The sequence below is a fragment of the Lissotriton helveticus genome, chromosome 2_1, assembly GCF_964261635.1.
Source record: "Lissotriton helveticus chromosome 2_1, aLisHel1.1, whole genome shotgun sequence".
Lineage (NCBI taxonomy): Eukaryota > Metazoa > Chordata > Amphibia > Caudata > Salamandridae > Lissotriton > Lissotriton helveticus.
The window spans coordinates 1,344,438,501-1,344,462,992 of NC_136059.1; the positions used below are offsets into that span (position 1 = coordinate 1,344,438,501).

The following is a 24,492-nucleotide window of genomic DNA, read 5'->3' on the forward strand; positions in this document are numbered from 1 at the left end:
TATAACATCCAGTATTGCTGTCTGAAAGTCCTCAACGTTCATGGGGCTGGCCAAAGTACCAGGAAACTTTAGTCCCATCTTTTTAGGTGCTGTAGGAAGAGAGCGGAGAGGGGGATCATCCGATCTCAAGTTAGAGTCCAGCACCAGAGAACAATACTTCACCTTCCTACGGTGTTTTTTTTTTTTGGGGTGTCAGAAGATCTAAGCGAATACTTGCTGGAAGGTGACATTACTTTGGGCGAGGGAGTTCACATGTGAGTTGCCAGCCTTAGCCAAAAGTGGCGTGGTCTCCTCCTCCCAGATGGCCTTCAAGGTGCACAAAGGTGCAAGAGCTGCAGGTCACAGTTTTGCATCCCGACGTCAGCCACCTCATAGTCTTTGTGGGAATCAAAAAGGGACATTTTCTTGTCCACTGTCTCCAAGGCTTGAAGCATGAGGCACATGGAAGAGACACCTGCCCCAGTCTCTGTCTAAAGCTGATGAATCCGTCAGTGATACACAGGGAGTTCCAGAACACGTTAATGAGGCGTGGGAAACAGGAACTGACACCAGAATGCAAAGGGGTGCCTAATATCTTCCGGTTATGTCATGTCCAGAGGTGGAGTCACAGTTGGAGAAGTGTGGTGGTATCAGGAGGTGACTGAGAATCATTGCTGGGGAAATATTTTCCGCACAATTCTGAAAGCTGGAAGGACTATTCATGATGTCAAAAATCTGTGGGAAAATATATCAATCAAAAACATTTCTATTGCCTGTTGGGGGGCTAAATAATAACAAACAAGACACAAGGATTGTTGGTCTTTCACCAGGCAAAATGAACAGCCAAATGGCAAAATGCAAAGTAATGGCACACAGGCTATCCCCACATTGTTTTTCGTAATTTAAAACTACATTTCATATAATAAAGTCAAGAAGGAATTTTCCAGCAAGTTCTCCAGACCTATAACCATGTATTGTCTGATTTCAGCTGAAACATGGCTCAAGCTCTGAAGGAACAGTTACAATAGGGGATAACCTAAAAAATGTGTTTTACAAATTTATATTGTATATAGTATGTTCACAGCAATGAATGGTGAGATGCAAAATTCATGTAGATTTTCAGTTTTGCTTCTGTTTGCAGGTTGTAAACTATACCATACCCTTGCTGGCCTCTAAGATAAACACATATTTACTTAATAACCATACAACCAAACCAGGGTACCCTTTTGTGGCTATCGTCTTCTAAGGGTCTAAAGGTTCCAGAAGACATTCACAACATGAATTATGCATCTTGAATGTACCTTTGTAGTTGGGCTCTGAAATAAGCATGAGTAAACATAAGATGGAGCACATTTTTAAATATGCTATGTCTAGATGAACAAAAGTTTAGACCAACTAAACAAGGCTATATAATTTTGACATATCTTGGTGAGGAGTACAAGATATGGATGTCTCTTGTTTAAACCTTTTTTATCATTTGAAGTGCTACAACAGATATGGATTCTGTTGTTATGTAAGAGTTTTGGAGAGATATCCTCAATGAAAATGTCTGTATAGCAGCTGATTTTATAGTTTATTGCAGCAACGGTTGTACCTACTAATTAATCTCAGTTCAAGGAGGTAACCAAATGCTGTGCCCTGGGTACATACACTTTAATTAAGTAGACCATAGGAATTCTCCCAATGACAATGACTTGTACTTCATTTTCCTAATCGATCCTAAACTCTAGCCTACCGTCTAATGAGGATTTAGGATCTGGGAGCAACACTTGCAACTTCCCTATATCAAACTATTGTCAGAAATTATGAAACGTTCCTACAACAGATATACACTCAATATACCAATTGTCGCCTCATTAATCAAAAAGTTGGGATAGCATAACTCTATAAAACTGGACACTAGTTCTGCAATTAACAGCCTACTGCCTATATCCTACTGCCAACAATTAATATGCCTTTTTTTCAATAACGTGTATTTCTAATTAATAACATTTTGAGAGTTTACAATCTTTCTTGTGGCCAGAAATCTCCTGAAGAATGATACTAATATATGATACTAATATCCAACTTCAGCTTGTCCTACTGACTATGTGCATCTGGAAGGGCACCTGAATCAATCTCCAAAGTACTTATCATACCAACAACATTTATATAAATCAGGCGCACCATAACAAACATGCCTTACCTCAGGCTGATAATCTCCATACTCCGCCTGCAGAGCCAAAGAAGCGAGGAGTAAGGCTGCTTCATCATCACAGTGCAATCGTTCTTCCAAGATGTCTTTCCTTTGCTGAAGATAGTATTGGTGGCAGGTGAGACTGTGCCTGTGTGGAGGCGGATAAAACCATACAGCCATATTATTAGATATAATCAAATATTGAAGGTACAAAACAGTCGAACTCAATATGAGTATGACAATGACTTACTGAATTAAGCTGATATCATCCACAAAAAACTTAATTCGGAAAAACAAGCAGAAGTGAATAGCAGTTTTGCTTTTCTTCTTTGGGTCCTCCTTCCATCCTTCTGGAGCTACTTTGGATAGTTTTAGCTCAGCGTCCACAAATAAATATTCATTATCTACAGCAAGATAATGGCAATATAACAACATGTTATTAATGTTCAATAGTGTTAAGTTTCATCCAACTATACTTTCAATAGTGTTAAGTTTTAGAGCTCTGTGAATAACATTTTGGTATACTGTCTTCAATGAACAATACAACGAGGTTGGATGTTAGTTTGTCACTCTAAGGGGCCCATTAGGATGTCGGGCGGATCGCCACCGCCATGGGGGCAGTGGCGACCCGCCCGAGATCCTGGTCCGCCCGCCACCCATTTCCCCCCGCCATATTATCATGGCGTGGGGGACTGCGGCGGACGGAAAGACCGCCCGTCGCTTTTCCGCCCCGGTCGCCTTGCGACTGGGGCGGAAAAGGTTTAATATGGTGGTGGTGTCTATCAGACACCGCCAGCCATATTTGGATGGGCTGAAACAGATGCCTTTCCATGGCGGCGATACCGCCACGCAAAGGCAGGCGGTCTTCACTTCGGGGGCCCCCTGCGGGCCCCGAAGTGAAGGCGGGTGGGGGGTGCACATGGGGGGTACCTGTGGTACCCCCCAGCATTTGCATACACAATGCGGCAAGCACCGCGCGGTGCCTGCCGTTTTGTGCATGCAAATGCATACATGCATTTTTAGCATTGTGGCGGGCGGTGCTGAGAGCACCGCCTGCCACAATGTTAATAATGCAGGATGCACCTGCCACCGTGGCGGGCGCATCCTAATACCCCACGGGACCCCCTTATGGCGGGCGGTGCCAAGTACCATGAGGATGGCGGGCGGACAAAGTCTGCCCGCCATCCTAATGAGGGCCTAAGTGTGGACATGTGAACTACATTAATTTAACCTAGTACTGCAGGAGAAACCTAGGGTTATCACCACCCTAGTGATAGCAGCTCAGGATAATGTAAGCACCAGCCAAAAATGTCTAAATCACTGACAAAATATCGACATAGAAAATATCAACCTACAGAAATATCGACGCAGGAATATCAAAGGCAAGAATATCGACATCCTATCTACAACATGGTAAGTACAAAAATATCGAAAACAAAATATCGATGTTAAAAATATCATAATTAAAAATATCGGTTTTTTCTGTTAAAAAAATTTGAAAAATATAGTAAATACTTATAAATAAAATAAACAGTTAAAAATATTTAATAATGTTTAAAACTACTAAATAATACAAATATAATAATAAAACCTTAATTAAACATATACATACCATATATAATATATACTTAATAATAATAATAATAAGTTTTAATAACTTTTACATTAATTAAAAAAATTAAATTACAAATACATCTACACACAAAACAATAACAAATAAAAAGTAAATAATTATGTTTAATAAATTAACAAAATTAAATATACTTTCAATATTTTTAACATTAATTATATACTACATTATTTAAAATAATACAAAAAATGTTAAATAGCTAAATAAATAAAACTACTATTCAAAGTCGAAAAAACACTACAGTAATGAAAATGTTGAATAGCGTAGGACTTACTATTACTATTCCCACTCCAGTAAATGCAACAGTAGGGAAAGCGTTGGATAGCGTAGGGGTATAAATTATTATTCCAACTCCAGAGAGTGAAACGGTAGGGAAAGCGCTGGATAGCGTAGGGGTAAAAATTAGCATTCCAACTCCAAAGAGTGCAACAGTAGGGAAAGCATTGGATAGCGTAGGGGTAATAATTACTATTCCAACTCCAGAGAGTAAAACAGTAGGGAAAACGTTGGATAGCGTAGGGGTAAAAATTACTATTCCCACTCCAGAGAGTGCAACAGTAGGGAAAGCGTTGGATAGCGTAGGGGTAAAAATTACTATTCCAACTCCAGAGAGTGCAACAGTAGGAAAAGCGTTGGATAGCGTAGGGGTAAAAATTACTATTTCAACTCCAGAGAGTAAAACAGTAGGGAAAACGTTAGATAGCGTAGGGGTAAAAATCACTATTCCCACTCCAGAGAGTGCAACAGTAGGGAAAGCGTTGGATAGCGTAGAGGTAAAAATTACTATTCCCACCCCAGAGAGTGCAACAGTAGGGAAAGTGTTGGATAGAGTAGGGGTAAAAATTACTATTCCCACTCCAGAATGTGCAACAGTAGGGAAAGCGTTGGATAGCGTAGGGGTAAAAATTACTATTCCCACCCCAGAGAGTGCAACAGTAGGGAGAGCGTTGGATAGCGTAGAGGTAAAAATTACTATTCCCACTCCAGAGTGCGCAACGGTAGGGAAAGCGTTGGATAGCGTAGGGGTAAAAATTACTTTTTCCACTCCAGAGAGTGCAACAGTAGGGAAAGCGTTGGACAGCGTAGGGGTCAAAATTACTATTCCCACTCCAGAGAGTGCAACAGTAGGGAAAGCGTTGGATAGCGTATGGGTAAAAATTACTATTCCCACTCCAGAGAGTGCAACAGTAGGGAAAGCGTTGGATAGCGTAGGGGTAAAAATTATATTTCCCACTCCAGAGAGTGCAACAGTAGGGAAAGCGTTGGATAGCGTAGGGGTATACATTTCTATTCCTACTCCAGAGAGTGCAACAGTGGTAAAAGCATTGAATAGCGTAGAAGTTAAATATGGCATACTTCTAAATAATTTTTGTTTTAAAATAATTAATAATTTAATTTTTAAATAACTCTACATTGTTTACAAATACCCATGAATAATTATTAAAAACATAATTACAATTGAATAATTAATTAATAAATTAACAAAACATACCAATAAATATTAATTAATAAATATTAGTTACCAAATAATAAATATAGAACAATAAAATATGTTTCATAACAAAAAACATATTAATTAAAAAATCGATTAACAATTTAAAAATATTAAACAATAAAATTATTTATCATACCAAAAAATACTGTAAGAATCATTAATTTCTAATTTAAAAAAAAATTAATAAGTCTTAATTGCCAATTAAAAATATTATTTGCCAATTAAAAAAAATAATTACCAATTAAAAAAAATTCATTACCAATTAAAACAATAATTACCAATTAAAAAATTAATTGTCAATTAATAATTAAAAATAAAATAATTATCAATACCAATAAATAAAAATAAATCATTACTTAATTACAATTAAATTACTTCCCACCCAATTCCCCTATAAACCCACAACCCGCCACAGAACTTAAACGCAAAAATTAATTACAATTAATTTATAATTCCTATAAATTAATAATTAATTTAGTATCATTAAATTACTTCCCACCCTATTCCCCTCTAAACCCACAACTCGCTCCGGTACTAAAACATAAAATTGACTTAAAAATAACATTATTAATATATACAAATAGTATACATATAATTTAAAACAAGTAAAATACTTAACAAAAAACATATAACCCATACATATTAAATACGTAATAAAATACATAACAATAATTCAAATATCGATATTAGTAACTGTTAGACCTGACGAACAAGTTACTTACCTTCGGTAACGCTTTATCTGGTAGATACAATATCTGCCTGTGGATTCCTCACCTTGTGAATATCCCCTTGCGTCAGCAACATTCGGAAATTCTTTTTGTAGCCTCGCGCCGACGTGCACTCGGACGTCATAGAAACACGACATCGCTCGCGACTCCGCTGACGTCACCGACGCCTACAATAGGCCCACGCCGGCGTGATGACATCAGTTCCGCCCTTTTTTCCGTGCCATCGAGGCACACGGACGGACCAATGACAGTAGAAAGGTATACAGTATACACAGTACACAATAGTAAGGGCAAAACACACAGTGTAAAGCAAATGCAGGAAAGCAATTGAAACATTTCCCTGACAACAAAATATATATACATTACATTACAGTAACTCTGGTATAGAAGAGTAGACAACGGGGAGGCGGGAGGGTCAGTGAGGAATCCACAGGCAGATATTGTATCTATCAGAAAAAGCGTTACCGAAGGTAAGTAACTTGTTGTTCTGATAGATACATCTGCCGTGTGGATTCCTCACCTTGTGAATAGAGTCCCACAGCAGTCCCCACTCCCGGAGGAGGGTGTCCACTCTTCTAAACCAGGAAATCCTGAAGGACAGAGCGCGCAAAATGGCCGTCCCTCCTCACCTCGGAATCCAAGCAGTAATGCTTCGCGAAAGTGTGGAGGGAGGCCCAAGTTGCGGCTCTGCAAATGTCCTCAACTGGTACCCCTCTAGCCAAAGCTGAGGACGAAGACTTAGCTCTTGCAAAATGAGCCCTTATACCCTCTGGTGGTTCCTTACCGGCCAAAGAGTAGCAGATCTTAATGCAGAGGACGATCCATCTCGACAAGGTTCTTTTATGGACAGCTCTTCCTTTCTTGCAGCCAGCAATCCCAATGAAGAGCTGGTCATCCAAACGAAAGTCTCTAGATCTGTCCAAGTAAAAAGACACCGCCCTTTTGGGGTCCAGACGGTGCAGTCTCTCTTCCTCCTTAGAAGGGTGAGGGGGAGGATAGAAGGTAGGTAGGGTAATGGACTGTCCTAGATGGAAGGGAGTTACCACCTTAGGTAGAAAAGCAGCCCTGGTCCTAAGAACCATTCGATCAGCATGAATGGTCAAGAAAGGGGGCTTGAAACTAAGAGCTTGAAGCTCACTTACCCTCCTTGCCGAGGTTATCGCAACGAGGAAGACTGTTTTAGGAGTAAGAAGTCTCATGGGACATTTGTGAAGAGGCTCAAAGGGAGCACCCATCAAAAAAGTCAATACAAGATTTAAGTCCCACTGAGGCACAATAAAAGGAGAAGGAGGGAACTTATTTGTGAGGCCCTTCAAAAATCTTAAAACCACAGGAGACTTAAAAAGAGATGGCTGGTCAGGCAAGCAGAGAAAAGCAGACAGCGCGGAAAGATAGCCCTTCACTGTGGCAACCGCAAGTCCCTGTTGCGCCAGAAAAAGAGCAAACTGGAGAACATCAGACAAATGGGCTCTCAAAGGGTCAATAGACTTTTCCCCACACCACGTGACAAATTTCGACCATCTATAAGAATAGATAGACTTAGTGGAGTCACGCCTGGCGGATAAAATGACATCCACAACGTCAGGCGGGAGGGAAAAGGAATTCAGGTTGCCCCGCTCAATCTCCAGGCATGAAGGTGTAATGTCTGGAGGTGGGGGTGTAGAACCTGCCCCTCCATCTGAGAGAGGAGGTCTGCCCTGAGAGGGAGACGGAGCGGCGGGTGAGAGGAGAGGTGGAGAAGATCTGTATACCACACCCTTCTTGGCCAGTCCGGGGCGACCAATATGACCTGGGCCCGGTCTTGGCGAATCTTCCTCAAAACCCGAGGAATCAAAGGTATGGGAGGAAACGCGTAAAGGAGTTGATTTCCCCAACTCAACTGAAACGTGTCCCCCAAGGCTCCTTGCATCGGAAACTGGAGACTGCAGAACGACAGGCAGTGAGCATTCTCGCGAGTGGCGAACAGGTCCACCCGAGGAGTCCCCCACATCCGAAAGATGTCGTGAACCACCTCCGGGTAAAGCCTCCACTCGTGGTCGGCAGAGAACTGCCGACTGAGACTGTCTGCACGAACGTTCAGAACCCCGGCCAGATGATTTGCCATCAGACAAATCTGATGGTCCTGAACCCAGGACCAGAGACGCAGAGCCTCTCTGCAGAGACACTGCGACCCCACTCCTCCCTGTTTGTTGATGTACCACATCGCGGTCGTGTTGTCCGTCAGGACCTGGATCGAACGACCGCGAAGGGAAGGGAGGGAGGCCTTGAGCGCCAAACGTATCGCACGCAATTCTAGAAGGTTGATGTGAAGCAACCTTTCCTCTGGAGACCAAAGACCCTTGACCTCCAGATCCCCCAGATGAGCACCCCTCCCTAGAGTGGATGCATCCGTTATTACTGTGGCCACCGGGGGAGGCAACTGAAAAGGCTTCCCCTGAGACAGGTTGCCTTCCACGCCCCACCAAGACAGATCCGCCGCAGCTTCTCTGGAGATCCTCACTGACTCCCTGAGATCTCCGTTGTGCTGATACCACTGCCTGCAGAGGCACCACTGGAGCGCCCTCATGTGCCAGCGTGCATGGTTGACCAACAGAATGCAAGAAGCCATCAGACCGAGCAGGCGAAGGACCTTCAGGACTGGAACGACCGCTCCATTGTAAAATAAAGGAATCATCTCCTGTATGTCGCGAATCCTTTGAGGGGGAGGGAATGCACGACATACAGTTGTGTCCAGTACAGCACCTATGAACAGGTTGCGCTGGGAGGGCACCAGGTGAGACTTGGGTACGTTTATCGAAAAACCCAACCTGTACAACAACTGGGTTGTCTCCTGCAGATGATGGAGCACTCTCTCTGACGACTCTGCTTTGATCAGCCAGTCGTCCAAATAAGGGAATACAGGAATCCCTGATCTTCTGAGATGCGCCGCCACCACTGCCATCACCTTGGTGAAGACTCGAGGCGCAGTAGTAAGACCAAGCGAAGGACCGCAAACTGATAGTGCTGCGATCCCACCGTAAAACGGAGATACTTCTTGTGCGACTTCAGGATTGGGATATGAAAATACGCATCCTGTAAGTCGAGCGACACCATCCAGTCTTCTTCCAGCAGAGCCTGAAGAACCTGAGCAAGGGTGAGCATCTTGAATTTCTCCTGCTTCAGATAAAAATTCAAGATCCTGAGATCCAGGATTGGACGAAGCCTGCCATCCTTCTTGGGTATCAGGAAATACCGGGAGTAGCATCCCTGACCCCTTTCCTGCTCTGGGACCACCTCTATCGCACCCTTCTTCAATAGAGTAAGAACTTCCTCCTGAAGAAGCAACAGATGTTCCTCTGAGCAATATCCTTGGCAAGGAGGGTAATTGGGAGGGAACTCCCGAAAGGGAAGGGCATACCCATTTTCTACGAGATTGAGAACCCAAAGATCTGATGTAACCGATTCCCAATCCCGTAGAAAGTGGGTAAGCCGGCCCCCCACCGGACCCACATGATCCTGAATGGCGGATCTAGGGCTGCTTTTCCGTGGCTGGGGGGTTGGAGGAGGTGGAGGAGGAAGAGGCTTGACGCCCTCGAGGACCTGCCCTTTGCTTTCCCCTGTACGACCTATACAAGGTATTCTGCTGCTGCTGCTGCTGCTGCTGCTGTTGTTGTTGCTGCTGCTGACCTTGTCTAAATGTACGAAAGGAAGAGCGACCAAAACCTCTGAATTTCCTGGTCGTAGAACCTCTGATTTGAAGACCAAGAGATCTAGCAGTTGCCCTGCTATCCTTGAACCTCTCCAAGGCCGTGTCTGCCTTTTTACCAAAGAGTCCTTCACCATCGAAAGGCAGATCCAACAAAGCAGACTGTACATCAGCCGAAAAATCAGATGATTTCAACCAAGCTGAACGCCTTGTGGCAACCGCCGTGCCCATGATTCTTGCCACAGAATCCGCAGTATCGAGGCCGCTTTGGATGACCTGACGAGCTGCCGCTTGAGTGTCAGATAAAACTTCCTCAAAGTCATTTCTGCTATCCTCTGGAACCTTAGGGATCAATGAACGCATAGAGTCCATAAGTGCATGTACATATCTACCCATAAGGCAAGTGGCATTAGTTGATTTTAATGCCATACTAGCAGAAGAAAAAGTCTTTTTGGCCACTTGATCCTGCTTTCTAGCTTCTTTGTCGCCAGGCACCTGCGGAAAAGCACCAACTGACTTCTTAGAACATGCTGCCTGAATCACCAAACTCTCAGGAGAAGGGTGAGATGACAAAAAGGCAGGATCTTCAGGAGCCACTCTATACCTCCTAGCCACACCTTTCGAAACTGCAGGAGCAGAAAAAGGTTTCTTCCATACCTCCATAATGGGCTCAGTTAAAGCATCATTAAACGGGAGCAAAGGTTCCACAGCAGAGTTCGGAGAATGAAGAACCTCAGTTAGTAAATTTGACTTAAATTCGACAGTAGGCAAAGTCAAACCTAAAAGTCCCGCTGCCTTTCTCATAACCACATGATATGGCTGAACATCCTTAGAGGGTGCATCAGGGCCTGATGGTAAAGCCCACTCTGGAGAAAATTCAAGACCACTCGCCTCTGTCAGGTCCTCGAAATAACTCCCATCCAGCTCACCTTCTTCAAAGTCGGAATGAGACTCACAATACCTCTGTTCTTCTAGGAGACGTTGAGCCTCTCTCCTAGACCTCTGCTTAACGCGGAGTGCAGCCGGATCCACTGCCGAATCCGACGGCGCCGGAGCCGATGTCGGAATCGAATCCGAAGGCTTAGAAGGATGTTCCATAGACTTGCTTGGAGCAGGCGACGCCGGAGCCGGAGTCGTCGGCTTCGGTCGAGCCGGCGTCGATATCGGCGTCGACCTCGGTGGAGCCTGGTACTGCCACAGCGGGGTCGGGGCTGGCATATACGGCATGAAAGGTGCCGGGGCATATGAGTGAGGTACACCCAAATTAAATGCCATTGGACCCATGGGACCCGAAGGCGCTCCAGAGGGGTACCATGATCTTGAGAAAACACCATACATAGCGTTTAGAAACGCAGAAGGGTCCTGACCTGGAGCCGGAAAAGGTGGATGCTCAGGTTGACCTCGAGGTAGATTCGAATCTGTTTCAATAACAGGAGTCGAAGTCTCTTCCTCAACAGGAACTCCACCGGCGTCTTCTGGAGTCGGAGATGGAGCCGGAGATGGAGCCGGAGTCGGATCGGGAACCGGAGTCGGAGAATAAACTAGCGACTCCGAAGGTGAGGCCTCACCTTCCTGATCCGATACTTGTGGAGGAATTACCTTCGACTTCATCCTCTTGGGAGATTTCGACCTTGAGCCAGACTTATCATCCGAATGACGTCGGGACTCATGCCTCCTCTTCTTATGTTTTTTACGAGAGCTGGAAGCGTGATCAGACGAAGACTTCGAAGCCAACGCCTCTCGAGACCTCGATCTGGATCTCGACTTCGACCTCTTCGAGTGTTTTGAAGATCTTCTAACTTTATCCACCTTCAGCTTAGCCACAAGAAGCTTAGACTCTCTTTCTCGCAGAGCCTTCGGATTCATCTTTTGACATGATGAACATCCATCAACGTCGTGGTCAGAGCTCAGACACCAAATACAGTCTTGGTGTGGGTCCGTAACAGACATCATCTTTCCACATTCTCTACAGGGTTTAAAACCTGTTTTCTTTGTCGACATGACAACCGAGTAAAAAGGTCAGAGAATGGAGAATCGAAGAAATATAGTAACAAAGTCACTAGAAGCTACAGAGTATCCCGAAACCGTTAGCGTCGATGATGCGGAAAAAAGGGAACTGATGTCATCACGCCGGCGTGGGCCTATTGTAGGCGTCGGTGACGTCAGCGGAGTCGCGAGCGATGTCGTGTCTCTATGACGTCCGAGCCCACGTCGGGGCGAGGCTACAAAAAGAATTTCCGAATGTTGCTGACGCAAGGGGATATTCACAAGGTGAGGAATCCACACGGCAGATGTATCTATCAGAAATCATTGGCATGAGTCTCCCTTCCATTTTTGACGGATTTCCTCCTCTGTTTTGACCTATCTTTGCTGGTTGTATGTTTTGGGCCCTGTGCCACTGCTAATCAGTGCCACAGTGCAAGTGCTCCCTATGTTAAATTGATATACTGATTGGATTCCATGAATGGCTTATTTGATCTACTGTCAGCCCCTAGTACAGTGCACCATGAGTGCCGAGTGCTTGTAGAGCAAATGCTGCTGCTGGGCTTGCAGCACTGGTTGTGCCACCCACAGAAGCAGCTTGTAGAGTGTGTCTCAGGCCTGCCCTTGCAAGGCTTGTGGGTAGTCTGTGACTACCATGTCGACTTGGCCAAGTGCACCCACTTGCCAGTCCCTAAACCTTCCCTTTGCTTCATATTAGACACCCCTATGGTAGGCCCAAGGGCAGGGTGCATTGTAAGTATAAGGTAGGACATGCTCTGTTGTGTGTAGCATGTTCTAGTAGTGAATTACAGCCATTTTCGTTTTTCACTATTGAAGGCTACCTGTTCTCATAGACTAGAATGGGCAGGGAAGATTGTTACATCCCTACAATCCTAACTGACTCAGGAAATTACATCTTTTAGTAAAGTTTATTTTAATATTCTGTGTTTGCAAATACCACTTTCAGAAAGTAGGTATGTGCTTGCCTAACCATTTGAGCCCGCCTCTGCTGACTTGTGTATTCCTTGTCTGGGTTTGTGTGTGACAGGGCTGCGGAAATTCCAGGAGACAGTCTGGGACAGCCCAGTGGTGAATAGGGAGATTTACCTCCAGATGGGAGGGGGAGAGTGCACCTGGGACCTGAATAGGGCTGGGCCTTCCCTCCACAATGCTGGCTCCACCCCCTGTGGCTTGTCTGATGTCTCTGCCCTGCACCGTAAAAGGAGAAGGGGAATCCTGTCAACAGAGTGCTCCAGAGCTGCATCTTCCCTCCCCTGTGCTGGCTCCACCTCCTGTGGGGCGTCTGATGTTTCTGCCCTGCACAGTGAAAGGTAGAGAAGAGTCATGTAAACACAGTGCTCAGGAACTGGTTTGAACTAGGCAGAGGCCTCTCTGCCTTCAGAGAACAAAGGATTTTTTGGTATAAATATTGGGACCCAGTCCCACAGACTTTAGATCACTTCTGGAACAAGAAACCTTTCTGCCAAGGAGAAGAACCAAGGAAGCTGCAGGAGTTTGGACTGCCCCTCTGCCAGTGTTCTGTTTGCTGGGTTGGCCTGTGTTGGTTGCTTCATTGCCATGGGAAAGGAGAAGGAACTTTGTAAGGACATTCATCTACAGAATATTCTCCAAGGGCTTGAACTGTGCTTGCCTCCTGCTGAAGTCTCAGGGCCAAAAGACTTCACCCCCAGCTCCCTCCTGAATTTCCTTGCTGGGAATTTTGACTCCAGTCACTTGCGTGTCACTGGGAGCTGGAAGCGGGACGCATCGAGAAGAAGCGTGTCGCCGCCGCAGCTGAAATCATCGCAACGCCGGAGAAGCGAGAGTTCGTCGCATCTCCCTGGAAGCGTGTGTTCATCGAAGCTGTCTGCTGTCGCATCGCCGGAGAAGCGCGACGCATCGAGAGAGCTGTCATCGCATCACCGGAGTAGCGCATCGCAGGGCCTGTCGCGGCTCCAAAGTACAGTCATCGCAAGGCTGCCAGGGCGTCATCGCATCGTCATCGCATCACTGCATCAAGGGCGCCATCTTCTCGCATCGCAACTGGATCATCGCATCGGCATCGCATCAGGGCGCCATCTTGCGCACCGCAACAGGTCGAGAATCTACGCATCACCTCTGCACCGGTAAGGCTCACGACGAGTCCCCTACTCTGCGCAAGCATTGAGGAAGGACGCAACCGTTGCCCCAGGTCACGGAACCGACGCATCTCCCTTTCTGTGAGCCTTTTATTTACTTTGCTGTTGAGAACTTTGTCGCATTTACCAACAACTTGAATTAAGAGACTTTTATCATCCTTTAAGTAACCTTTAGTATAGTATTGAGGATTTTTGTCGTTTGTGGTCTTGTGTTTAAGTCTATATAAAGAATACCTATTTTTATAAAACCTGTGTTGTGTCCATCTGTAGTGCAATCACTGTATTACTGTGTATATTCACAAATGCTTAACACACTGCCTCTGAGATAAGCCTGTCTGCTCATGCCAAGCTACCAAGGGGGTGAGCAGGGGTTATTAAGGAGTGTAATCCCCTTGTCCTGACTTAGAAGTAAGGGTCCCTATTTGGACAAAGGTGATAACCATTGCCAACTAGAGACCCCCAGATCTAACAGTAACATCGGGATTAGTAACCGATATATTTGATATCGATATTACTAACTTCGATATTACTTACATCGATATAAAACAAATTGATATTACTTACCTTAGGGTCGATATTCTGCCCAATGATATTCTGTACCTTCGATATTTCCAACTCGATATTTTTGTAGGTCGATATTTAGGAATTGATATTTAGACTGTGCACCCAGATTTCTAAAGAGATCCAAGTATTTGCCTGTCATTCCTCCCCTCCTAAGCCAAAATCGACAACTCCATCAAAAAGTATAAGTGTATTAAGCAGTGGCGGCTCACTCTGAATGGGGGTGGTGAGGAGGAACAGTGGAAGTGGCGGATGGAAAAAAAAAAACTTAACTTCTCCGCCGCCACAGCCAAACGCCTCTCCTCCGCCTGCTGGCAGTACTGGAAGCGCCAAGGCTTCTGGACTCTCCCAGCCAATCACAACGCTGCCTGAGAAGCCTCACGATTGGTTTGAGCAGCCTGTTTGGCTGCTCAAGCAGTGCCTGATAAGGCAGGGCATGTTCTCTACGGGGCTGTGTAACATAACCCAATGGAGAACATGCCAAGTGTGCATGATGGTTTGGCACGCCCTAGAGGGCCTAGAGTACTGCTTCCTCCCAGGTTGGCCGCAAGACAGCTTAGTAAAGAAACATTCTAGCTCAGTGGCTCTAAATCAGTATTTACAGTCTTGGGGTTGATTCTCCTACATTTCTGCCTACTATTGATCCATCTCTCACTTGTTCTTTGGCAAAACTATCCCATTGAAGTTAAAACTCAAAAACAAGGATCTGATGTGCCCTCATAATACATCTGCATCCCTCTATAGAGTGCGCTGGATTAGATTTAAGAATTGTAGTCTCACCTAGTTCAATAATGCTGAATGCAATGTACTACAGGCTACACTATACTATTTCTTGAGTTTTTATTGCCTACATAACGTTACACCATAGATTCATCAAAACGTATTTACCACATTTGTATACCAAAACATAGTACAAACAAAAACACAAGAATGTTGAATGTACAACAGAACAGGTTAATAGAAATAAATAGAAACTTGACAGTCAACATGCTGCTTTCTCGAAGCTACAATTTAATAAGACAGGAACATGTGGGTCAGTGGTTTTTAACCTGTTGTCTGAGGACCCCCTGGGGGTCCGCAAAGCCTACTCAAAGGGTCCACGACTGCTTAGATATTTAAACAACATTAACAGATTAATAAGGGTTTATGACTAAAAAAGTAAAATGTAAATTTGAAAATGTTCTTTAAATGTGAAACCTGAAATTGGAGGCTGAAAATTAAGTTAGTATCCTCAGATTGATCATGGGGGCAGTGCAAGTGCATCAAACAGATTATAGTATAAATGAAGAAGAGCCTCAATTGAAATTAGAAAGGCTACAACCTTACTACTAAAATGAAAGTTTTGATTTTTTTTATATTTATGAATTAAATAAAATATTTCATGATTTGTGTATTTGTTTGATGAATGCTGGTTTCTGTATTTTGTATCTATTGATTTGAGGTTTAAATAATCGAAAATGGTTAGGCCAGGCTCCCAGTAATGACTTAGTGGGGGTCCACGGATTTCAATAATGATTCACCATTGATCAAATAATCCCCACAAAAAACCTTTGTGCCTTAAGGTCCTTTTTACAAGCTTTTGAGGTAAAACACAAACTACCTTATTAGGTTATTTTAATGTACATTGATACCCTTTGGACTGTTACGAATTTGAACGCCCCCTTGAAACAGATCCCAATCGGGGCTATCACTTTGAACACTCTATTGAAGGAAGCTTGCTTGATGATGTCCAGGTAGAATTTATTCTGGTACCCACAACAGAGTGTTCACCCCTCTTCCCAGAGGAAAGAGGGGCGAACACGGTTTTTGATTACCTGTTTGTTTTGGCATACCTAGCCCAGTTTGTGCATAGTTTTAAAGTCCAGTAGTCTGAGAACACAACCCCTTAATTTTACATTTGGAACGGGAGAGATCGAATGCCTGGACTAAAAATGGTGGCCCAAGCAACATAACAGTGAGATCGTCCCCCATGGATAGGGGCGTAGGTTAAAGTGGAGTAAGGACCCAGATGATTCTTTCTTTGACTCTCTCTATGCTACTTGTGACACTGACTTTCATTGGTGTCTGTTGGACTCTGGGGACAATGAGTTCCTTTTGAATGCATATAGTAATGAGCGAACAGATCAATAGCAACCTTAGGGCCCCTGGCAGCACAGGTGAGAGATGGTCTGGCTCTAATTGCTCAAAGGCCAACTAAAGCTTGAAAACTGCATTAAAGAAAATCCCCATAGACAGGGCAGAGATAGCAAAGAGACGTAAAGATTATAAACATGCTATGTCAAACAGGCATACTAGTAACACCTCAGTATAATTCCTTTAGAGCAGCACCAAGAAACCAACCTGGTGTACGTGCGCTCTACAAATAAAGTTTAACATAACATAACATAACAATCCTTAAGCCAGAGATTAATGAGAAAGCTTAGGAGGACCTTTTGCAACCCTACATTCTTAGTAATAGTGCGTCTTTTTGGGAATGTATTAACCTTCCCTTCTTTTCAGGTTCAGTGATCGGGGTAGTAGACTGTACAATATCTGCAGATACGTGGATAAAGTCCTTTTCAGATATATATGGTAGGTCAGAGAAGATTGTGCCTTCTCAATCTCTCGGACTACTGAGGGAGGATTCTGCCATGTGTTTAAAAAGGAGAAATTAGGGACCGCCATATCAACCATTACCAAGAAAAAAGGCCCCTGGGCCGGATGGGTCCCTTCTGAGATATTTAAATATGACCCTCTGGTTTGGGCAAACATCCTAACACAAGTATTTAACGCCGCCTGGAGGAGGTTGGCCCTGATTCATGGAGATGCTTGGGTAATTATCTCTGTGTTTAAAAAGGGAGACAGGTCTGATCCTAGGTGCTACAGACCAATTTCCCTTATTGACTAATTGGTCAAGGTTCTAAGTAGGGCGATTCTGGCTAGACTGTCATGTTGGCTGGAAAAAGAAACATGATTTCTTGTCTGCAGTATAGGTTTATGTAGGGAAAGGTACTCTTGATCAGTGCCTTAACCATCATTTGATTATTGGCAAATACGTAGTGGCTAAAAGAGGGTGGACACACTTTGTCTTTATGGATTTGTAATCAGCCTTTGATCGTATTAATTGAGCCAAACTATGGTTGTTGTTGATTGATCTAGGGTTTGAAAGTAACGTCATTAGTTTTTTGCACAATCTTTACCAGGACCTCACAACAGCAGTCACATACAATCGAAATGGGTCATTGACATTGTCAATTGAAATTCATAAAGGGGTGAGGAAAGGCAGTATTTTGGCCCTGCTACTATTTACCCTGTATATTAATATGTTAGGTCCATCCTTGTGTACGGCTACCAAGGACACTCCCCAGGAGGGGTTGCAGTTTATTTCAGCACTTATATATGCTGATAATAATGTCCTGTTAGCCAGACCGGCGGAGGGCCTCCAGCGACTTTTCAATACTTTTATAGAGCTCATGGCCTCCCTCGATATGGATGCAAACTTCTGAATCTCATACAACAGCCAATGGTTACAAGAATAACACTCAGAGGAAAATTACCAGAGGGAATCAGGAAGGGACCAGAGTCTCTACATTTCCATACTAGGGGGTCATTTTTAAAAAAAGGGGATAATGGACCCCGCAAAGAAGGGTTAAGAGATGCCTCCTAGCTAGATCAGTAGCCTCGGTGTTTCATTTTGTGAGTAGACTGGGAGCTAGATCCACACAGACAATGGTTAGAGTTTAACAAACTAAATGTCTAGCTATCACTAGCTATAGAAGCGAGTTATGGGATTACAAGGCTTGTGGGGAGATACAGAGAGTAGAAAATTAGTTTATAAGAAGATTGTTGTAAATTCCACAGTCGGCTGCTACGTTCATAGCCCACAAAGAACTGGGGTTGGAGTGTATCTCACATAGACTGGCCCTTTCACCCCTAGTCAGATGGCTCAAAATGTGGTTGAATAGCGAATTTGAGCTGAATCTGTCTATTATAAAAGATGTCTATCCTTGGACAAAGGCCAAACCATCCCATGGGTGCAGTAAATTAACATCTCATTTGAAAAACTGGGGGGGTCCAGCCCTATATGGTATGCCTGACAGGATTAACAAACAAGCATTTGCAATGCAATAGGTCTTGCATTTGCAAGAGTTTGAGCATTTCGGCATTGTAAATCAAAATGCCTTTTATTTTTGTGTTTTGAAAACCTGCAAGTGGTGCATAAATACGCACTTTGTACTTATAATCTTTACTTACGAGAAGCAAGGCTGGCAGTAACTGCTCAGCTTTTACTGCCAACCTTGATTCTCGTAAGCAAGGACTATAAGTACAAAGTGCATGTTTACAAACCGCTTGCATGTTTTTAAAACACATAAATAAAAGGCATTGTCATTTACAATGCCAATAACTCAAACTCTCACACATGCAAGAACCATTGCACTGCAAATGCTTGTTAATGCACTGTGATCACTGTATTTGATGGCATGAAACATGCTAGGTATCTGTGGCCCTAAAAGCATTAAAAAATTCTGAGATCTAGGCCATCTAAGTTGATTAGACTGTGCGTGAGCGAGACAACATTCACTAAATGGGAAAATATAGTTTACATTCTTTCTTACGAGTAAAAATAATTAATTTAAAAAAATGCCAGACCATAACATGCTAAGCGCAGCAGCATGTTGTTCTGTTAATGTAATGTCTTGTAATTTGAGCAGTCCAAGCTTGAGAAAGCCTCCGTGACTAAGCTGACAGTGGTGCAAAGCAATAAAAGCCTTCACATGCATGCAATCTCTATGCACAAATAACCTTGTAAAACAAGAGTGGACAAAGGGGGCTACAGATCAACAAGGGGGCGGGGCACAGATAGCGTGAGTTCAGGCTTTAGTGGGGATTCAGTTGTAGTGGAAAGTGAACAACAGGGGTATTGACTGATGTGTGACGTCACACAATCCATTCACTAACCCCTCGTGGGTGCCCTGCAGGCACCAACTGGAACTTTCTCACCTATTCCTTCGCTCTCCTTTACGGCTTTAAGTTCTACATGTGTGTGTGTGTGTGTGTGTGTGTGTGTGTGTGTGTGTGTGTGTGCAGCTTCAATTGCATCCTGTGACATCACAGTGGCTAATCCCATCCACGACACCCTGATTTGAGCCAGTATATATTAGAGTGGTCCCAGTGTATTGGTAGCCTTTGCATAAAAGGGAGAAATGAACAAATCAAAAATGACATCCAGGGTATTAAATGGATAAAACAATAATATTCAGCCAATGTTATTTAATCACAATGGAGGTATGCATCTTATGCAAAGAATAAATCTTAAGGAAAACCTAACAAGGTAACAAAATTCACATGAAAGGTGCCCAGAAAAGGGGGGGAGGGAGTGCAAGATGGTATTGTGGTGAGATAAATAACATTGGATTCAAGCAAGCCGGGCTGAAGACGGCAGGAATGCCAGAAACCGGTCCTCGGAAGCTTGTTTCCGGTCCAGGGAAGGCATGGCTTGGCAGTTCGGGCTGGACTGTTCCCATGAGGCACAGGGTCAGACTGATTTGCATATAGCCATGTGTGAACTGTGGTGGCAGAGTGGGCTAAAGAACGGTGATGGATCAAACCCAGATCTTTTGACTGGGTGTGAGTGTTTGATTGGTTCTGATGCTCTGTCCATCACAACCCCCTTTTGTACCGCTTTGGCGGCCATAAGTGTGGCAGGGTATGCTCAGACGTGAGTCCCTTGCTCACTTTGCCACTGGATTCAAGCAAGCCGGGCTGAAGACGACTGGAATGCCAGAAACCGGTCCTCGGAAGCTTGTTTCCGGTCCAGGGAAGGCATGGCTTGGCAGTTCGGGCTGGACTGTTCCCATGAGGCACAGGGTCAGACTGATTTGCATATAGCCATGTCTGAACTGGGGTGGCAGAGTGGGCTAAAGAACGGTGATGGATCAAACCCAGATCTTTTGACTGGGTGTGAGTGTTTGATTGGTTCTGATGCTCGGTCCATCACCACCCCCTTTTGTACCGCTTTGGACGCCATAAGTGTGGCAGGGTATGCTCAGACGTGAGTCCCTTGCTCACTTTGCCACTGGATTCAAGCAAGCCGGGCTGAAGACGGCTGGAATGCCAGAAACCGGTCCTCGGAAGCTTGTTTCCGGTCCAGGGAAGGCATGGCTTGGCAGTTCGGGCTGGACTGTTCCCATGAGGCACAGGGTCAGACTGATTTGCATATAGCCATGTCTGAACTGGGGTGGCAGAGTGGGCTAAAGAACGGTGATGGATCAAACCCAGATCTTTTGACTGGGTGTGAGTGTTTGATTGGTTCTGATGCTCCGTCCACCACCACCCCCTTTTGTACCAGACATATTAGGATGGCTTCCCAGACATACTTTTCCGCGGCGGGTTCTCCGCCGTGGAAAAGCATACGGATCTTCACTTCGGGGGCCCGTTGCGGGCCCCCTGGGTGAAGGGAGGTGGGGGTGCACATGGGGGTACCTATGGTACCCCCCTGCATTTACATGCAGAAAGCGGCAGGCACCGCGCGGTGCCTGCCACTTTCTGTATGTAAATGCAATGCATGCGTTTTTAACATTGCGGCGGGTGCAGCTTGAAGCCGCACCCGCCGCAATGTTAAAAATAGAGGATGTGACCGCCAGGGTGGCGGTCACATCCTAATTGCACAGGAGGGAACGCCGCAGCACATGCGGACGTTCCCTCCTACTCAGGGGTCGCGGACGGACGCAAGTCTGTCCGTGATCGTAATGTGCCCCTTAATCGGGATTGATTGAAAACCTTGTAAAGTTGGGTGCCAAGACAGCACTTTGTACAAAAAAATGTTGTGTGCAAAAAGAATACTAAGAGTACATTTCTGCGATATACATGTGCCCTGAGTGTTCCACTCGTGTGACTGTAAAGTGAGATTATCCTAATTAACAGTGAAGTGCGACAAAAGAAAATCAAAAGAGTGTGCGCATTTAAAATAGATACAACAAAAGTGTGCACGTTTAAAATACATACCGCAACGTAGCAGAGCAACTAAAAGAAAAACGAGTTTGCTCTACTTGTTGCGGTATTTTAAACGTGTACACTTTTGTTGCAGTATGTATTTTAAACATGCACACACTTTTATTTTTTATTTTAAAGCATGAGTGCTGATGCGACTGAACAAGGCTTCATCCTGCTAGGGGCGCTTGGGGTCTGTCGTCATGCGGTGAGAAGCTAAGCCCATGGAAACAAGAGGGTGAGCGCCAGATAAGTCAAGCAGCTACATATTGCAACAAAGCAGAGCAACTTAAAGAAAAACTCAGTTGCTCTGCTTCGTTTTAGTATGTATTTCAAACGTGCATACTTTTGTTGCAGTGTATATTTTAAACATTCACACACTTTTTATTTTATTTTAAAGCATAAGTGCGGAAGCAGCTGCTCATTGCGTTGCCCTGCCGCGGGTGCTTGGGTTCTGCCAGCATGCAGAGAGCGGCTAAGCCCATGGAAGCAAGAGGGTGAGCGTCAGTTAAGTCGAGCAGCGAGGAAAGCGCAACGTGCTGCACTGGATAAAAAAGCCTACAGTTGAAAAAAGAAATGTTTGGCAAGCTACACATGTTGTGCCTGCTTCAACAAAACATCATCTAAATAGTGCTCCCGTGTAAGGACACATGTAAGAGGGCCAGTCCTCATGGGAGGTAACAGAGTAACTAAGGTAATAAAGAGGGGCTAATAAGCCTATTAACAAGTCAGAAGCCAATATTTACAAAGGACGATGACACAAGCGAATGAAAAATATGGGTGGTGAGTGGGCGGAGCTTCAAGTCCAGACCTGAATAGAGCATGCCTCGCAGGGCAGCGTATGCGCTGCCCAGACTCGACCACAAAAGACCTGAGAGGTTAGAGAACTCTTAAATCTCACGGTTAGGGCACACACACTTTCATACATCTATGTAATCCTACCCGAGTGTGGTGACATCACCCCATCATTGCTTCCTTTTAACACGTTTCAGTCTGAAACTTTTGCACCCGGTTTTAGCAGAACACCAGGGTCATTATAATGTGGAAGAACAGGGACCATGCTCATGTGATAACTTCTCGACCCAAGGTACTATGCACTTTTATCTTTTTTTGTGACCACTATAATATCTTGAGACGGCATTACACTTAACCCTTGCTTTGAGACAAGGGATTCTGGCAGGTAAGACCTGCCCTGATCTACCTTCAAATGCTGCAGGTCCCTCTAGTCTGTTTTAATGAAGCCAATTTCCTGTTGGGTGCTCTTAGAAATAGGAAAAGAAGGTTGAGTTGTTGAAAGTATGTGATGGCCTATTTTAGCTTCTTTTATTGTATTTTAGTTACTGAGTATGTGTATTTATAGTAGATATGAGTTTTATTGTACTTTGTTTTCTTTGTATGCAAAGTGTTTTAATGGTTTTTTTATTAACCAAATAAAGTATATTGAAATTAAATGATTCACTAGGAGTCCCTGGATTCAGTAGTGATTAAGTGGGGGTTAACAGAACTCAATATGTTAAAAACCACTGCTCTAGGTGTATAACATAGTTAGATCAAACCTATAACACGCATCTAAACCAAACACCTTTAATCAAGCATACAAAAACTGGAGGAAACAACAGGAAGAAATCCCTAAACCAGCAGTTCTTAACCTTTTGAATTCGGCGAACCCCCACTGAATAATTACTGGAATTCATGGACCCCATTAAGCCATTACAGGGAGCTAGGGAATGGGTCTAAGCAATTTCTCCTATTTGAAATTCAAAACAATGCACAAAAATACCCAATCTATACATACAAATAAATGCACAATTTGCTTTTATTACAAATAAATATAGAAAAAAAATTTAATAGCAAGATTGGAGCTTTTCTAAATTTGTTTTTTAACTCTAAAAGGCAAATTGATATGCTGAACTCTATCATATTACTTTGTCTTTTCACTGTTAATGTGTGCTGTGTTATTGTTGGTACTTCAATTGAGAAGGCACGCCATCCATACTATATTCTGTTTGTACTGGCGAAGCTCTAACATACCAAGGACACCAGTTTAATTTTTAGGCTTCAAATTAGAATTCCTTTCTATTTATACAACATGTTTTAAATATTTCATGTTACACTTTGTTAGTTTATTACGTACACGTTAGTGATCTCCTAATACTATCTAATTTTCTATACAGTTGCTGACCCCTTGAACCACAGTTTAAGAACCACTACCCTAAACAACAAAACTCAGGCACAGTACCCTTAGAAAAGCCTTTCTTGCTGATGCCTTGTAAAACAAAGTTGTATTCTGCTGGCTCCTTCAGAAATAAACAAAAAAGACTCATTCTCTCACTTCTTTTTTTGAATCCCATTTTAGTTTGTGGTAGTACAGGTATTTATAAGTGGTTATATGCTTACACTGAAGAGGGCGGGTTTCCCTTTTTCCTTTGGTTTTGTCAGTTAATATAGGTTTAAACCTAAAATAGGATAGCCTACTTACCTTTAAAGGAGGCCAAAGCAAATAAGTGGTGTTCCACCAAACCAATATGGGCAACAACCATATCAAAAACATCTTTGCATGTGGTTTTGGTGTCACAAGTCAGTTCCAGCCTTTGTCCACTGAGAAGAATTATGTTCACCTTGCGTCGAATATCTTCACTCTTCATCTTTTTGGTCTGCCATTTATAAAACACAAAATGCACCAAGTGAAGGAAATTGTTAGGTAGTGCAGTCATAGTGAGATACAACAACACACTTTAATTTCATATTAACACCCACCAAAATTGATGCTGGCAGATCCAAGGCTATGTACGGCTCACTTGTCATTTTCACAAATTCTGGGCCGAAGAAATTCTGAAAATTACCAAAGAAGATGGAACAGAATGTAAGTGCAAAGCTGGCTAAAATTATCACAAAAAAAACTCTGAAGCCCAGAAAGCAAGATATAAGCAGACGTATACTACAAGTTCGCAAAATATCTCATTTGATAACTGGATGAATCAAATGTTTATGCTAGTGTTTTTCTTTCTGTTCTCAGTCCAGTTCTCAGTAGACAGATGACTATCACATGGGCAACACCAATAACAATTTCTGTTGATTTTCCCCATTTTTGAAGAATTAATACACACTTAAATGTCAAAAGACTGTAGACAAGTACTCTGATCCATTT

General features: G+C 43.7%; 1 protein-coding gene across 8 annotated transcripts in view; it reads right to left on the reverse strand.

Moving 5' to 3' along the window:
• PTPN13 (protein tyrosine phosphatase non-receptor type 13) overlaps window positions 1-24,492 on the reverse strand; it is a 1,030,035-nt gene that overhangs the window by 537,566 nt on the left and 467,977 nt on the right. For all 8 annotated transcript variants that reach the window (XM_078676288.1, XM_078676281.1, XM_078676285.1 and 5 more), the window contains 4 exons: window positions 24,102-24,176; window positions 23,824-23,998; window positions 2,406-2,559; window positions 2,165-2,303 (listed from right to left, as the gene is read on the reverse strand). In XM_078676288.1, coding sequence (XP_078532414.1) covers window positions 2,165-2,303; window positions 2,406-2,559; window positions 23,824-23,998; window positions 24,102-24,176 — 543 coding nt within the window. The remainder of the gene's footprint in view (window positions 1-2,164; window positions 2,304-2,405; window positions 2,560-23,823; window positions 23,999-24,101; window positions 24,177-24,492) is intronic.